We start from the raw sequence: 17,670 nt of genomic DNA on the forward strand, positions 1-17,670 counted from the left end.
GCTCACACGGTAAGACCACCATTCTGGTGGTGGTGGATTTGTTTTCTAAGATGGCCCATTTCATCCCCTGCTCTGGGTTGCCTACAGCCAGGGAGATGGCGGAGCTGTTTTTGGTGCATGTTTTCCGGCTCCACGAATGGCCCAAGGGTCTCATTTCGGATAGGGGCCCCCAATTCATTGCCCATTTCTGGAGGGAGCTACTTGGGCTTCTCCATGTGACGCTCCGTCTTTCCTCCGCCCACCATCCCCAGACAGACGGTCAGACCGAGCGCACCAATGCGACTCTGGAGCAATATTTGTGTTGTTATGTCAATTACCAGCAAGATGACTGGTTTTCCTTGCTGCCTCTTGTGGAATTTGCTTATAACAATGCTTGCCATGCTTCCACCCGCCAGACTCCATTTTTTGCCAATTTTGGTTACCACCCCAGGGCTTTCCCGTCCACCCTAGCTCCCTCTTCGGTGCTGGCGGCCCATGCCTTTTTAGAGGAGTTGCGAGTGGTACACCACCTCTTACGGGACTCCCTCGAGCAAGCCAAGACAGCCTACAAGGCCTCGGTGGATCGGCAGCACCAGCCAGGTCCGTCTCTGCAACCAGGGGACTGGGTTTGGCTGTCCACCCAATACCTCCCCTCTCACTCGCCCGCAAGGAAGCTCGCGCCACGCCGCACGGGGCCTTTCCAGATTACGGCCCAGATTGACCCTGTTGCATTTTGCCTGGCTCTCCCCCCCTCCATGAAGATCCATCCTGTCTTTCATCGGTCCTTGCTGACCCCCCTGGTTTCTGGTGACCCTCATTGCTCGGCTGGCTCCCCCTCCCCCGCCGCCAGTGCTGGTGGAGGGGGAGGAGGAGTTTGAGGTCGCGGAGATTCTGGACTCCCGCCTTTCTCGCGGCCGCCTGCAATATCTGGTGGACTGGAAGGGGTACGGGCCAGATGAGCGATCCTGGGAACCCACGGGAAATGTGCATGCTCCGTTGCTGCTGAGGCGCTTCCACCAGCTGTACCACCACAACCCCGGGGCCCCAGGGGAGGAGCAGGAGGGGGGGCCTCATGGGAGCGGGGATGATGTCAGGGTGGAAACTGAGCCCATGGAACCCCAGAGCAGTTCTGATTCTGAGGAGGAACAGCAATCCGTGGGAGAGGAGCTCGCTCATCCCTCACAGGCGCAGCAGCTGGCAGAGACTCCTTCTTTTGGCATTCCTGAGATAGATAGTGATCCTAGCAGTGAGAAAGTGTGGGAACGGGGCTTGCTAGACGCTCGACGCAGACGCAGGGAGCGACGAGTGATGGAGGGCGCCGAGAGGAGGCGTAGCTCTTGTTTGGCGCGCAAGTGATGGTCGCGTCCCGAGGACCCACGGGAAAGAGGGAGGACCTCTCCATAGCCCATAAGTTCAGGGTCTTCCCGCGCTTCTCCTTCAAACGGGGACCAACTGCCTCACCTGGAGGTTAGGCTACTCTGCTATCTACCCCAGTGCAGTTCCTTGCTTAGTCGCTAGTGATTAGTATTTTTTATTATTTATTATTAAATTTATTAATCGCCCATCTGGCTGATCACCCAGCCACTCTGGGCGATGTACAGCATACAATAAAACTGTATAAAACAATAAAATTCTACAGTAAAAACATTTTCTAAAATACCCTAACCCACCCCAAATGCCTGCCTGAACAACCACGTTTTTAATGTATGATGGAAGCTCATTAAAGAGGGGGCATGGTGGAGTTTCCTAGGGAGGGAGTTCCACAGAGTGGGGGCCACCACAGAAAAGGCCCTCTGAAAGTATCTGAAAGAGTCATAAAGGAATAAAGTCTCGGAAAGAATTCCTCATTGTCTGTGTCCTGAATTGGCTATTGGTGGGGACTGTAAGAGACAGCTAGGGCGCCCCTGACAATTATTTAGGGTTTGATGGAAACAGAAGGAAAAACTCCTCACTTGCTCTTGGAGGCTTAGTGAGGCCTGGTGAAACTGAGACATCTGAACGGGTAACCTGATGCAAGAATAAAGTTGGAGGTTTGGCTTTTCTGCTGGGTTTTTTTTCTTGCTTCTTGAAAAATGTTGATACTCCTACTCTCTCCATCTTTTTTGTCCCTCCTGCATTTCATCATTTTTCTCTTTCTCCCCTGCTCGCTCTTCTCCCCCTGTCTGTGCTGCCCTTTTCCGCTCCCATGGATCCATCTGTATCAGCCCATTTCTGTGTCTCCCCAGCAAATCCACAACATTCGCCAGCACTCCAGCTCTGGGCCGCCTCCGCTGCTCCTGGCCCCGCGGGCCTCTGTCCCCAGTGTGCAAATCCAGGGCCAGCGGATCATACAGCAGGGCCTCATCCGGGTCACCAATGTCCCCAACACTAGTCTGCTGGTCAACATCCCACAGGTGAGCCTGAGAGGCATCGCATTTGCCCAAGTGCCGCAGCTGCCAGGTGGCAAGCGTGAAGTTCATTGAATAATTGCAACTCCGGAGAGCCCCGTGTAGAGAAGGTTGCTCCATTGTGTCTCTTGCAGAGTCGCTGCTCTTGGCCTGACTCCCTCCAAGGCTGTTCTGCTATATTGGGAAGGATCAAATGATGCAGTCAAACCTAATACGCAAGCGTGCCAGAATGTCCCACCTGCATAGAGGGTTCGCCTGTTGGGTCCCTCCATGATTCTCTGTTCTGGCATTGTCCCCTTCCTGTTGATGTCCACTGGGGTGGGTAATTCTGTTGTGTGTGTGACCAGATGAGTGACTCTCCTGGAGTCACAGTGGTTAGGCACCTTTTGTGGGGCTTCTCATCCTTGCTGTTGGTGCATGCGTAGAAGTCAAACAAATGTTGGAGCAGTGAAATGGTGCCTGTCTGCCCCCTCAGTAGTCCAGTTCACAAAGTAGAGTCATCACTCAGTGGCTGCTAGAGCACCAGCTTTGCATGTAGAAGGTCCTAGGTTCAATCCACAGCACCTCCAGATAGGCCTATGAGGGACCTCTGTCTGAAACCCTGGAGAGCCACTGCCAGTCAGTGTTGACAACACTGGGCTAGATGCACCAAGGGTCTGTCTCAGCAGAAGGCAGCTTCCTTTGCTCCTATTTCAGCCAGAACCATGAGGACTAGAAACTTACTTTACCTTTAGGGGAAGGGCTGTAGCTCAGTGGTAGGGCCCCTGCTTTGCATTCAGAATGTCCCAAGTTTAAACTCTGGCATGCCCCAATTAAAAGGATCTCATTTAGCAGGTGACAGGGAAGAGTCTTCTCCGCCCAAGTCCACGGATGGACAAATTAGGCAGCTTCTTATGTACAGTATATAATTCAGTGGTAAAGCTCATGCTTTGTGTCTGAACAGTCCCAGGGAGGACCAGGAAAGACTCCTGCCTAAAACCCTGGAGAGCCGCTGCCAATCCATGCAGATGATACTGTGCTAGATGGACCGATGGTCCAAAACTGAATGAGGCAGTCTCCTGTGTTCAGCAGGGGCCCCATACGTCAATGGTAGCACCCCTCCTTTGCTAAAGGTCCCAGTCTCAATCCGTATTGCAGGGGGGCAGAACCTCTTTCAGCCCAAGGGCCAAATTCCATTTTGGAGGAGCTCTCGGGGGCTGCATTCCTGAGAGAGTGCCTTCTGCCTTACCAACCTGCCCGGTCAGTGAGGTCATCGGAGGGTTTGCTCCTGGTGGTTCTACGTGGACCTATGGCCCGATTGGTGTCCATCAGGAGAAGAGCATTCTGTGTGGTGGCTCCTGTCCTATGGAACTCCCTGCCTCTGGAGGTCAGGCAGGTGCCAACACTGTTGTTTTCTGCACCTCTTGAAAACAGCTCTTTTCCAGGAACATAGGAAGCTGCCTTCTACTGAGTCAGACACTCTGGCCATCTAGCCCAGTATTGTCAACACTGACTAGCAGCATCTCTTGAGGGTTTCAGGCAGGATTCTTTCCTTGCCCTACCTGGAGAAACTGGGGATTGAACCTGGGACCTTCTGCATCCAAAGCAGGGGCTCTGTCACACTGAGCTATGGCCTCTATGGCATTCCCTGGTAGAACAGCCACGGTTTAATTGGCACTCTGTTTTTCAAAAGGAATAATTGTAATATCCTGCATTGTTCTTTTTATCTTTATCATTTTATCTCTCATTGAAGAGAAGGCTGAGGGGAGATAGGATCGCGCTCTTCACGTACTTGAAAGGTTGTCCCAGAGAGGAAGGCCAGGATCTCTTCTTGATCATCCCAGAGTGCAGAACACGGAATCATGGGCTCAAGTTGCAGGAAGCCAGATTCCGGCTGTACATCAGGAAAAAATTCCTGACTGTCAGAGCAGTACGACAATGGAGCCCATGACCTGGGGAGGTGGTGGGCTCTCCCACGTTGGAGGCATTCAAGACGAGGCTGGACAGCCACTTGTCAGGGATGCTCTGACCTGGATTCCTGCACTGAGCAGGGGATTGGACTTGATGTTCTTGTAGGCCCCTTCCAACCCTACTCTTCTATGATTCTATGATCGTTCACTGCTCCAGATCTGTTTAGATGTGGAGCAGTATACAAATGTTGTAAATAAGTAAATACAGTACCAGCATATATTAGTTTAAAGCCTTATTACCAGGAACTAAGCCTTAGGAGAGGCATTTTAGCCTTTTAGAACCGGGGTGGGGTGGGGTGGGGGTGGAAATGCTCCAAAGCTGGAAAACCACCAAACACTTGATTGTGGGGCAAAGAGGCTGGGGCCAGGAAAAGGGCGTGTGGCTATTTGGGGGACCTCGGAGGGCCAGATCTGGCTCTCAGTCCTGAGGTTCTGCACTCTAGTTATAAGATCTCAACACTGGGGAGAAACCTTTGCCTGAGTCTTCATAGAGTCACTGCCTGTGGGTAGGCAATGCTGGGACAAGGCAGTCCATGTGAAATACAACCCTTTCTCCCCCACCCCCACCCTTTTCCAGGCAACCCCGACTTCGCTCAAAGGTACCATGGTGACATCGACCCAGGTGAATGCTGCTGCCACCACAACCAGTGTAGCCTCCATTGTCAACTCCAATGACTCCCCCGCCAGCCGCCAAGCAGCCGCCAAGCTGGCCCTGCGGAAGCAGCTGGAGAAGACCCTCCTGGAGATCCCCCCGCCCAAGCCGCCAGCGCCTGAAATGAACTTCCTGCCCAGTGCAGCGAATAATGAGTTCATCTACCTGGTCGGGTTGGAAGAGGTGGTGCAGAACCTACTAGAAGCTCAAGGTGAGGTGGATGGGCTGTGAGAAGTCACTTTAAAAGGCTCTGGAACGGCCTTTCCCAGCCTGGGATCCCCAGATGTTGTTGTCTTGCAATGGCTATAATCCCTGGTCCTTGGCCACTCTGCTGGGGATAATGGTCATTGTAGCCTGACAACTTCTGGGAACCCTAGACTTGGAAAAGCTGAGGGACTGTGTGTACTGTAACTTAGAATTCTGCACCAGGGAAAACTGGATTTCGCAACCTGCATACATTATGCGCATTAATATGACTTATTTTCTGCAACTTCTTAAGCATAATTTTTTATGGGTTTGGTAGTTGTAGGGTACAAAGTCTAGACTCTCCAAACCATGGGGAATCTTTTCTCACCACCCTTTTGGCAGGGGCTGCCCATACTCTCAAGCACATCTTTTTAGCCCATAAGGGCTAGAAACTTAATTTTTTAAAAACAATATTTAAAAGCAGGTGGAGATTCTCAGGGAACTGAAGTTCTGTGCCCAATGTCACGTTGGGTGATCTCACGGAATCCTGTCCCAGCCCTGTCTTTGGGGAGACCCATTGCTCTGTGCTGAGGCACCCGCTTTGCTTATAGAAGGTGCCAAGGTCAATCCAGGTAGTAGGATTGGGAAAAACTCTCTCTGCCAGAGAGTCAGAGGAGAGACAGTAGCGGTTTTGAGGCAGCCTTCTCCAAAGCAGTACCCTGTGCCTCCAGCTGACTTGTAAAACAGTGACATGGTAGTAAATGTTGAAGCCAGTGTAGTGTAGTGGTGAGAGTGACGGACTGGGAGCTGGGAGATCCGGGTTCTAGTCCCCACTTGGCCATGGAAGCTCACTGGGTGACTTTGGGCCAGTCACAGACTCTCAGCCCAACCTACCTCACAGGGTTGTTGTTGTGAGGATACAACAGTGAGGAGGAGGATAATGTAAGCCGCCTTGAGTTCCTTGCGAGAGGGAGAAAGGCGGGGTATAAATGCAATAAATAAAATAAATAAAAAATAAATAAGCGCAGGCACTCATCATGACAGCTCCAATAGCAACATCCCCAAGGAGAGTCCCAAAACTCAGGCAACTGTGTTGATCCATATCAACACACTGGTTGTAGCAGCTTTCATCTCTGCAAGGAGCAGGTCTTTCATAAAGCTAATAGGCCTTCGTTGCCCATTCCAGAACAGACCACCCCCAAATACTTTGCATTACCACAGTGTCTGTTGCTTGGAAATCTCTCCCCCCCCCCTTACAGCTAAATTCAGAGGAAACAGGGAATTCTGAAAGGGCAGGGGGCAGATGATGTCAGAGTCCGTGCTAATAAAAAAGTGTCTGCACTTTTGAGTCCTGGCTCCACTGTAACTCTACTTGTGAATAAGAAGTGTCAGACTGATGGGTAGTATGGAGTAGGGCAGGGCGGGGCGGGGGCGGGGGCGGGGGGGGTTCATAGGATTCTCTTGCCTAGTAAATACCTGTGGCTCTTTTTTTATTTCAGTCTGCATTTTATTAACTACTGAGTTAGGGATGAGTTGCTCATCACGGTGTGTTTTAAAGGGGTGATGTGGTTTGAATCTGACAGTTTTATATTTTCCTTGAAGAGTTTTGTACACTGCCTTGTGAAGGTGAAGATGCTCTGAAATCCTTTAATAAATACACAAACAAGGAATGCTCTTCTCTCCCTTGAACTGTATGATGCCCCTTTTGCTGTCTTAACATTTTTATTTATTTTAAAAATTTCTTGGCCACCTTTCAGGCAGAAGCCCTCCCAAGGCAGCTCACAGTAATAAAATACATAAAAACAGTTAAAATATTAAAAGCGATAAAAACATGAACAAAATAGCAAATAAAGTGACAGTAAAAGCCAACAATAAAAACAACAGCAAAACCAGAAGCAAAACCAGCAGCAACAACAGTCATATTAAGAGAAAGCCACAGTAAAATGTGTTTTCAAGGCCTTCTTAAAAGCCTGCAATGACGGAGCATGGCAGTCCTCCGATGGCAGCTCGTTCCAAAGGTGCGGGGCCACTGCAGAGAAGGCCCTTGCTAGGGGCGTTGGCTAGGCCTGGGCCCAAGTAGCTCCATCACCAAGTTTTATTTCCCAGGGCCCTGAGTGTCCATTCCTGCCAATGCAAAGTTTTTCCTGTGGTTAATTGCCAGGTAAGGGGCAATTTTCAAAGGGGATCATAGCTGGGGAAGGAAGGGTTTAACCCTCCCCTCCCCAGAAACTGCAACACCCTCCAAAAAAATCCCATTGAAAAAACTTCCACTGGAGCCAACAGAAGCTTTTTTTCCTAAGCTTAATTTTTTGAAAGGGCTCATGAAAAACACCACCACCAGCTGGTCATTTTTACACATTAATTCACAAATTAATCGTAACTGAAGAGGAACTACTGATTTTAGGATGACCTGGGGGCATGGGTGGAGTGCAGATTAATTAAAGAATTTATTCTTGTGTGTGTAGCTTGGATGGGAAATTAATTGGCGGGCTTTGCCTTCTGTGAAATTTAAATAAGTCATAGTAATTATTTCTAAATTTGCATATATTAGCATATGTAAATTTTATGCAGTTTGGCATCCTATTGGCTTGGGCTCTGAATCTTTTGTGTGCCCAGCAACACCCCCGCTTTTATTCATAATTTTTTGCTGCTTTCTTCTGCCTCTACCCCTTCCCAAGTCAAAAGAACTTTGGAAGCTGCCTTATCCTGAACTAGACCCTGGTTCCATCTAGCCCAGTATTGTCGACACTGACTGGCACCCGTGGCTCTCCAGGGTTTCAGGCAGGAGTTTTTCAAGCCCTACCTGGAGATGCTGGGAATTGAACCTGGGACCTCCTGTATGCAACGTGGCTCAGATCTGAAGATCCTGTTCACTGTGCAGTGGAATTTGCATGAGGGGACAGAGAAGAGGCATGTCTAACATGTGATCCATTCCTCCATTACCCTTGCCTGCTTTTCCCCACACCCATCTTCTCTCCTGCACTCTTTTCAGCTTGGAGGACCTGCCTTTTCTGAGTGATTCCTTTGCCAGAGGCTCAGACTGACCCTCCCATGTCTCCTGCAGGCAAAGTCTCCGTCACCCCCTCCTTGCAGGAGCCCTACACATGCATCCGGTGCAAGACAGACTTCACCTGCCGCTGGAGGGAGGAGAAGAGCGGCTCCATCATGTGCGAGACATGCTTGTCCTCCAACCAGAAGAAGGCGCTCAAGGCTGAGCACACTAGCCGGCTGAAGGCAGCCTTTGTCAAGGCCTTACAACAGGAGCAGGAGATGGAGCTGCGGATATTACAGCAAGCAGCCTCCCCGGTTCAGACCAAGCCGGAACAGATAGCCCAGCAACATCATTCGCTCAAGCAGGTGGGTACGGGAGAGAGACTGGCATTGGACAAGATGCTCACCTCTGCTCAGTGTTTGCATGTGGGTGGTTGAACTATGGTTTAGCGCATTCTCTGAACCCAGGACATTTTCTGCAGGGTGGCTTGTTAACCACCCCGAACAACCCATCAACAAACCCTGGGTTCTCAAGGTGGCTTACTCAAGAAAAATAAGCCATGCTGCATGGTTAACAAGCCACCTTGCGGAAAATGTCCTGGGTTCAGACAACACACTAACTCATGGTTTAACAGACAACCCACGGTTCAACAACAACCCACACACAACCACTGAGTGTGTGTTAGCATGTTGTCTAAACAGCCCCAGAGAGAGTGATGGGTGAAGAGCACTGTGGAATTCAGGTAGGTCTCTTGCTCTGTAGAATGTTTTTCCCAGGCCTGAAAGCAGCTCTCCTGAATCAGGCTGATGATCTGCCTGTCCAGCCTCCCCTGCAGTCTTTCCCTCATCAACAAGAGAGGCAGTGTCATGTAGTGGTTAGAGTCTTGGACTCGAAATAGGAGACCTGGGTTCTAGTCCCCACTGGGTGGCTATGGGCTAATTGCTGACTCTCAGCTCATCCTACCTCAGAGGGTGGTTGTGAGGATAAAATGAAATGGAGGGGGACTATGTAAGCCACCTTGGGTTCCTTGCAAGTAGGGGAAAGGCAGGATATAAATGTAATAATAAAATAAAACATCCAGACAGAGGCAGCAGGTGAAGTGTGGTGTAGTGGTTAGAGTGTTGGACTGGACTCAGGAGACATGGGTTCTAGTCCCCACGCTGCCATGAGGTGACTTTGGGCCAGTCACTGACTCTCAGCCTAACCTACCTCACAAAAAGGGGTTTTTGTGAGGATAAAACGGAGAGGAGGAGGAAGAGGATTGTGTACACCACCTTGGGCTCCTTGGAGAAAAAAAGGGGGGGGGTTTGTAAATGTAATAAATAAATAAACCAACTGATATTTTATTTATTTGTTTTGTTTGTTAAATTTATCTACCACCCAACTGGCCAGTGCCCAATAATAACCCCCCCCCAAATCAATAACAACAAAGACAATAAATACAACAATGGAAATACCACAATATTAAAACATTACAAATATGAATGAGCCAGCAGTAAGGTTAATAACCAGAGCAACCGATGAAAGATTAAATCCCTGCTGGAAGAGAAAGGTCATAGCCTGATGTCTAAATGTATACAGGAAGGACACCGGGCAGATTCCCCTGGGAAGAGCCTTCCAGATGTATTAGACTACAACTCTCAGCATCCCCCAGCCAGCACTGCACTTACTTAAATCAGCCTTCCCCAACCTGGCACCCTCCAGATGTAACTCCCATCATCCCCAGCCAGCATGGCCATTGTTCAGTCCAAAGCATCTGGAAGATGCCAGGTGGGAGGAGGCTGCTATCAGTCATATATTCTTATCAGTATAGTTGTCAGTATTGACAAAATGTTGCATAAATATAATAATAATAATAATAATATTGGCATAGTTCTGAAATGTAATGCAGTATATAAGCAGTTTCTTTAAGCTCTGCTCTGGGGGACCTTGGAGTTCCTCAGAAGCATATCTGAGATTGCCCCCATGAGAAGGTTAAAAAGGGGAGAGATGTTTCCCTGAAGGGAAGGCACTCTTCCCTGGGGAGTATTTCAGTGCATTCTAGCTTGCGCACTGAATTCACCTGGGGCAATGGATTCAACAAGGGTAGCAGGGAGATTCTGGGGTCATATTCTAGAGCATGTCTGTTAAGTTCATCTAGGCCTCTAGCCTGTGGAGCCTCACCGCTGCCCTCTTGAACTGAGCGTGACCTAGAACATGGCCAGCGTTCCTAAGATACTGTCCTGAGGGAGATGACGGGGGAGTAGGGTTGTTCTGTCAGCCATGCTGAAAGCCTACTTCATTTTTCCTCTTCCCTCCCCATTCCCTTTTCCTTCTGTGTTGTGTCTTTTTTGATTGCAAGTGTGTGGGCATAGAGATGTAAAATGTCTGGAAATTTTGAGGCCATGGGAAAAAATAGGTGGGGGGGGGGGGTTGGGAAAATGGAAAAATAAGCAATACTTATTTTTTCACACTCTTTACAGATCTGAAGTCACTTTGTTGCTTTAAGACAGCCTTCCCCAACATGGTGCCCTCCAGATATTGTGGACTTCAGCTCCCATCTGCCTCAGGCAGCATGGCCAGTGGTCAGGAAGGCTGGGCACTGTAGTCCAAAACATCCAAAGGGCAGCAGGTTGTGGGGGCTGTTTTAGCAGCTTTTCTGTTCCTAAAGTTATTTTATGTGTAACTTAGTTTGTTCATAAAATTATCATATTTTAAAACTTTAAAAAGTAAACTCATTAAATTTGTATTATTGTCTAAATAGTTTAGACCTACATGAAATGACTGCTACTGCATCAGAAACACAGGACTCTATAGAAGAAAACCCAAACTGTCAAGAATGCACAATGGTGACTTGACTCACATGTTGGGAAACTGAGCATAAAAGACATTATCAATAAAATATACTTTAGATCAATAATTTTAATAAAGAATGAAACAACTAACTATGCTGAGAGGATTAAAAAAATGTTTTCCCCCCGGCTTCATTATTTCCAGACATTTTACATCTCTTGTTGTTGTTCAGTCGTTCAGTCGTGTCCGACTCTTCGTGACCCCATGGACCAGAGCACGCCAGGCCTTCCTGTCCTGCGCTCTCTCCCGGAGCGTGCTCAAGTTCATATTCATTGCATCCGTGATGCTATCTAGCCATCTCATCCTCTGCTGTCCCCTTCTCCTTTTGCCTTCAGTCTTTCCCAGCATCAGGGTCTTTTCCAGGGAGTTTTCTCTTCGCATTAGGTGGCCAAAATGTTTCAGCTTCAGCTTCATTATCTGTCCTTCCAATGAGCACTCAGGGTTGATTTCCTTTAGGATGGACTGATTTGACCTCCTTGCAGTCCAGGGGACTCGTAAGAGTCTTCTCCAGCACCACAGTTCGAAAGCATCCATTCTTCGGCGCTCAGCCTTCCTTATAGTCCAGCTCTCACAGCCATACATTACTACTGGGAAAACCATAGCTTTGATTAGACGGACCTTTGTCGGCAAGGTGATGTCTCTGCTTCTTACTATGCTGTCTAGGTTGGCCATAGCTTTCCTCCCAAGGAGCAAGCGTCTTTTAATTTCATGGCTACAGTCACCGTCTGCGGTGATCTTGGAGCCCAAGAAAGTAAAATCTGTCACTGCTTCCATTTCTTCCCCTTCTATATGCCAGGAAGTGATGGGGCCAGATGCCATGATCTTAGTTTTTTTAATGTTGAGTTTCAAACCAGCTTTTGCACTCTCCTCTTTCACCCTCAACAAGAGGCTCTTGAGATTCTCTTCGCTTTCTGCCATTCGGGTGGTATCGTCTGCACATCGGAGGTTGTTGATAATTCTCCCGGCAATCTTAATTCCGACCTGTGATTCATCCAACCCGGCGTTTCTCATGATGTACTCTGCATATAAGTTAAATAAGCAGGGTGACAAAATGCAGCCTTGTCGTACTCCTTTCCCAATTTTGAACCACTCGGTTGTTCCATCTCTGGTTCTTACTGTTGCTTCTTGACCCTCGTACAGGTTTCTCAGGAGACAGGTAAGGTGGTCTGGTACTCCCATCACTTTAAGAATTTGCCACAGTTTGTTGTGATCCACACAAAGGCTTTAGCGTAGTCAATGAAGCAGAAATAGACGTTTTTCTGGAATTCTCTTGCTTTCTCCATGATGCAGCGAATGTTGGCGATTTGATCTCTAGTTCCTCTGCCTCTTCGAAACCCAGCTTGTACTTCCGGTAGTTCTCGGTTCGCATACTGCTGAAGCCTAGCTTGTAGGATTTTGAGCATCACCTTGCTGGCATGTGAAATGAGCGCAATTGTGCGGTAGTTTGAACACTCTTTGGCGTTGCCCTTCTTTCGCATTGGAATGTAAACTGACCGTTTCCAGTCTTGTGGCCACTGTTGAACGTTCCAGATTTGTTGGCATATTGAATGCAGCACTTTAACAGCATCATCTTTTAGGATTTTAAATAGCTCGGCTGGAATACTGTCATCTCCGCTAGCTTTGTTGTTACTAATGCTTCCTAAGGCCCACTTGTCTTCACTCTCTAGGATGTCTGGCTCAAGTTCAGTGAGTGCACTATCATGGCTATCAGGGACATTAAGATCTTTCCTGTATAGTTCTTCTGTGTATTCTTTCCACCTCTTCTTAATCTCATCTGCTTCTGTTAGGTCCCTGCCTTCTTTGTCCTTTATCATGCCTGTCTTTGCACAAAATGTTCCCTTGAGATCTCCGATTTTCTTGAAGAGATCTCTAGTCTTTCCCATTCTGTTGTTTTCCTCGATTTCTTTGCATTGTTCATGTAAGAAGGCCTTCTTGTCTCTCCTTGCTATTCTCTGGAACTCTGCATTCAGTTGGGTATATCTTCCCCTTTCTCCCTTGCTTTTCGCTTCCCTTCTTTCCTCAGCTACTTGTAAAGCCTCATCAGACAGCCACTTTGCTTTCTTGCATTTCTTTTTCTTTGGGATGGATTTCGTTGCTGCCTCCTGAGCAATGTTACGGACCTCCGTCCATAGTTCCTCAGGCACTCTGTCTATCAGGTCTAATCCCTGAAATCTATTCCTCACCTCCACTGTATATTCATCAGGGATATGATTTAGGTCATACCTGAACGGTTTAGTGGTTTTCCCGACGTTCTTCAATTTAAGCTGAAATTTTGCAAGAAGCAGCTCATGATCTGAGCCACAGTCAGCTCCAGGTCTTGTTTTTACTGACTGTATGGAGCTTCTCCATCTTTGGCTGCAAAGGACATAATCAATCTGATTTCGATATTGACCATCTGGTGACGTCCATGTGTAGAGTCGCCTCTTGTGCTGTTCGAAAAGAGTGTTTGCTATGATCAGCATGTTCTCTTGGCAAAACTCTATTAGCTTTTGTCCTGCTTCATTTTGTACACCAAAGCCATGCCTGCCTGTTATCCCGGTGATTTCTTGACTTCCTACTTTAGCATTCCAATCCCCTATGATGAAGAGGACATCTTTTTTTGGTGTTAGTTCTAGAAGGTGTTGTAGGTCTTCATAGAACCGATCAACCTCAGCTTCTTCGGCCTCAGTGGTTGGGGCATAGACTTGAATTACTGTGATGTTGAATGGTTTGCCTTGGATTCGTACTGAGATCATTCTATCATTTTTAAGATTGTACCCCAGTACTGCTTTTCCCACCCTTTTGTTGACTATGAGTGCTACTCCATTTCTTCTAAGGGATTCTTGCCCACAATAGTAGATATGATGGTCACCTGAATTAAATTCGCCCATGCCTGTCCATTTTCGTTCGCTGATTCCCAAGATGTCGATGTTCAATCTTGCCATCTCATGTTTGACCACCTCCAGCTTACCTTGATTCATTGATCTGACATTCCAGGTTCCTAAACAATATTGTTCTTTACAGCATCGGATTTTCTTTTCACCACCAGACACATCCACAGCTGAGTGTCCTTTCGGGTTTGGCCCAGCCGCTTCACTCTTTCTGGCGCTACTTGGAAATACCCTCTGCTCTTCCCCAGTAGCATATTGGACACCTTCCGACCTGAGGGGCTCATCTTCCGGCGTCATCTCTTGTAGCCTTGGGATACGTTCCATGGGGTTTTCTTGGCAAGAATCCTGGAGTGGGTTGCCATTTCCTTCTCCAGTGGACCACATTTTGTCAGAACTCTCTGCCATGACCTGTCCGTCTTGGGTGGCCCTGCACGGCATAGCTTATGGCTTCACTGAGTTACGCAAGCCCCTTCGCCACAACAAGGCAGTGATCCATGAAGGGGTTTACATCTCTAGTCTTTCCATAAAAGTGCTCTTATTACATATTTTTAGAAATCATTTTTGGGGGAGTAAAGGCTGGGTAACAATATATAAATACTTTGTCTTAAGTGCTAAAAGAAAATATTTCATACTCCAAAGTTGTCCAATTTTTCAAGGAAGAACAAAATGGTCCTCAGGAAAATGGGAAAAATGTCTTTTTATTTTTTTATTTTTCCCAGGCCTTTACATCTCTAGGCAGGGACTGTCTTATATGCAAGACAGCCTTTTTGGCTGAGGAGTGGGATAAAAATACTTTCAATCACAGAACCACATTCAGCCAAAGTGCCAAATTCCAGTTTGGATTGCTTGTAAGGGGTGGGAGGAGCTGAAGGCAGAAAGGGGCAGGGCCAAAAAATACCAGCATATTTTAGCTTAAACCTCTTACTGCCAGTAACTGAGCTTTAGGAGAGGCATTTCTAGAATGGGGAAAAAATTGCACAGAAGCCAGGAAACCACCAAACAACTGGTGGTTGGGGGAAAGTGGGTGTGGCCAAGGGAAGGGGTAGGGCTTTTTGGGGAACCCTGGAGGGCCACATTAAGACACCTGGGGGCTAGATTTGGCCCTTGCCTAAGGTTTTGCACCCCTGCTTTAGATAGATGGATAGTCAAGGTAGATTAGATAGGATAGATAAGATAAGACAGATTAGATAGATAAGATGACTGCGCCAGAGCAAGAACTGTGCAAAACTAATTGACAGATGCCCAGCAGCTTGACTTGGTCACTTGGTGGTGGGAGCTCTGCTCTCCAGATCTAGGAAGGTTTTGTGCAGGCCCCGTTTCTAGTCCTCCATAGTATCTCATCTCTTCTTTTTCCTCTTTGTCCTTGTTGTCCAGGCCTCCAGCCAGCTGCCCCGAAGTGTCAGCACCCCCCGTGGAGTCCTGCATGCATTTAGCCCGTCGCCCAAGTTGCAGAATGCCTCCGGTGTGGCCATACTTGGTGGCAGGCAAGGTAAGCGTGCTCAAACCCATTGGCAAAGGAGGTGCTTACACTTGGAAGAAGACTCTCGTCAATACAGGTAGATTACTTGCTCTTGGGACCTCTTGTCTTTGTCATCACCGCTGACTGCACTCCCTTGTCTGGCCGGCATCCTTTCTGAAAGAAAAAAAAATGACTCTGTTCTGTTCTCTGTTCATTTTTCTCTCCCTCTCCTTTCGGTGAATCTGTGGTTGCAAAGCATTCTGGGCGTGCTGAGCCCTCCATCTTCTGTTGCAAAGCATCATGGGCTATTATAAGCTAGCTTTCCCCAACCTGGTGCCCTCCAGATGTGTGGGACCACAACTCCCAGAATCCCCCAGGCAGTCCCACACATCTGGAGGGCACCAGGTTGGGGAAAGCTTGTTCTAAGCAATCATAGTACCTCTCAGAATGTGAGTCTCAGCAAATCTCTGCACTCTGTTTTGGTGTCTGTCTGAGGGCTGTTACCTAACTTTCTTTTTAAGAAACGTGGTGAATTTAATGGAGTGTTTCAGTCAGTTTAATTGAATGGATTTAAAATTGCCTCTGGATAAAAAACGGTTGCATTCTCTTCTTTCTAACCAAGGAACAAACTGTTTTCAAGAATAAGATTGCAGCAGCATTTTTAGCTGTCAGTTTAGAGCCAGGATTGTATATAAATGTAAATCACACTTGTGCAGCCCAAGGTTCTCTTCCCTTGGGGGGAGGGGGGAGTTGGGCACATGCATTGACCTGATGCACTACAACTCCCATCAGCTCCAGGATGATGGGAGTTGTCCAATGTATCTGGAGGTTGGAGAAGGCTAGCATAAATAATACTGGGCTAGATGGAGCACTGATCTGGCTTGATAGAAGGCAGCTTCCTATGTTTTATTAACTGATTGAAATCTAACCAATTAATCAGCAAGCAGTTGCAGCCATTGCTCTTGGACAGCCTTGTCAAGCTGGTGCCCCCCAGTTGTGTTGGATTGTGCAGTGCAACACATTTGGAATGCAGCACCAGGTTGAGCAAGGCTGTTCTTGGGTTTCTCGTTTGTTTGTTTCATTTCTATACCGCCCAGTAGCTGAAGCTCTCTGGGCTGTTCACAAAAATTAAAACCAAAAAGCACACAATAAAACAATTTAAAATATGTAGAACATTAAAACCACATGACCTCATTATCTCTCCATCACATGGTTCTTAATCTCCTTGCACAATGATTCCTGAGCGAATCCATTGGAGTACATGTGGGATCCACTCAGGGTGGATTGAGTTGGTTTTGGTAAACTTGAGCTGGAGGTGGGGCTCAGGGGACAGTCCTGTTGCAGACGACCAGGGTTGTGCTGGCCTTGAGCTCAGGTTTGGGGAGCCCATGCTTCTCTAGATGTTGTTTGTCTATGAGCCCCAGCCAGCATGGGCAGTGGAGGCTGATGGCTGTGACATCAGTGGGGCTGTGAATCCGTTCTGGGTTTCAGTCAGAACTCTAAAGGAGCTATCCAAGGCTCTGAACCCATTTTGGGGATAGCTTTCAGCACTCTGGGTAGCTCCTTTAGAGTTTGGGCTGGTTCTGACTGAAACCCAGAGTGGATTCACAGCCCCACTGACATCAGAACCATCAGCCTCCACTAGTAAGGGTTGATGTGAATTGTAGTCCAACGACATCTATAGGGCCACAGGTTCCCCACCCCTGCCACAGCAAACCAAAGCTCAGAAAGGTAGAAATTCTAGTGGCAAAGTGGCAGGGAACATGTCCCCTGTCCCTTAATGAGCCTTTCAACCCACAAATCTGCCTTCTTAGTCATAGATTGAATTTCACTTAAAATAAAAAAGAGGGTCCGTGGCTGAGCCCCTGCTTTGAAGGTGCCAGGTTTGATCCCCAGCATCTCCAAGTAGGGCTGGGGGGGGCTGCCTGAAACCCTGCAGTATGGTTGGCAATATGGGATTGGTTTGGCTCAGTACAAGGCAGCTTTCGGGGTTCCTATGGGAGGGGTTTTAAGTGGCTTCTAGCCCCTGGGGCCCCCGTCCCTTGAGAACTGAGCTTGCCCTTCCCTTCCCCGCACAGCCCCACCTCTTTAAGCATCATGGCCCTGCGCTGGGCTCTGTATCTAGCGCCCTCCGCATATGATTGTTTAGAACCCTCTGCCTTTCCCAACCTTGGTTTCCTAGATTTTGTTGAACTACAGCTCCCATCACCCCTGGACGTTGGCCATGCTGGCTGGGGACCCTAGGTTGGGCAAGGCTGGTTTTAGACGGATACAAGTGGGACCTGCAGTTTTTGTTTTAATTTATAAGTCTCTGAACCTCAGGGTCCTCCAAGCGTGCTGACTCCGCCCTTTTGTTTCTTGGTG

At 48.1% G+C, this 17,670-nt stretch overlaps 1 protein-coding gene across 11 annotated transcripts in view; it reads left to right on the top strand.

The window, feature by feature from the left end:
* LOC146333958 (transcriptional repressor p66-alpha-like) overlaps positions 1-17,670 on the top strand; it is a 123,225-nt gene that overhangs the window by 89,585 nt on the left and 15,970 nt on the right. For all 11 annotated transcript variants that reach the window (XR_014786435.1, XM_084825256.1, XM_084825249.1 and 8 more), the window contains 4 exons: positions 2,205-2,372; positions 4,893-5,178; positions 8,218-8,510; positions 15,222-15,336. Coding sequence is in view for 10 of the 11 variants with exons in the window: in XM_084825256.1 (XP_084681382.1) it covers positions 2,205-2,372; positions 4,893-5,178; positions 8,218-8,510; positions 15,222-15,336 (862 nt within the window). In the remaining variant the exon portion in view is untranslated. The remainder of the gene's footprint in view (positions 1-2,204; positions 2,373-4,892; positions 5,179-8,217; positions 8,511-15,221; positions 15,337-17,670) is intronic.

This window comes from Heloderma suspectum, chromosome W (genome assembly GCF_057233095.1).
Source record: "Heloderma suspectum isolate Gila_16-S chromosome W, 16-S_ref, whole genome shotgun sequence".
In the NCBI taxonomy this organism is placed as follows: Eukaryota; Metazoa; Chordata; class Lepidosauria; order Squamata; family Helodermatidae; genus Heloderma; species Heloderma suspectum.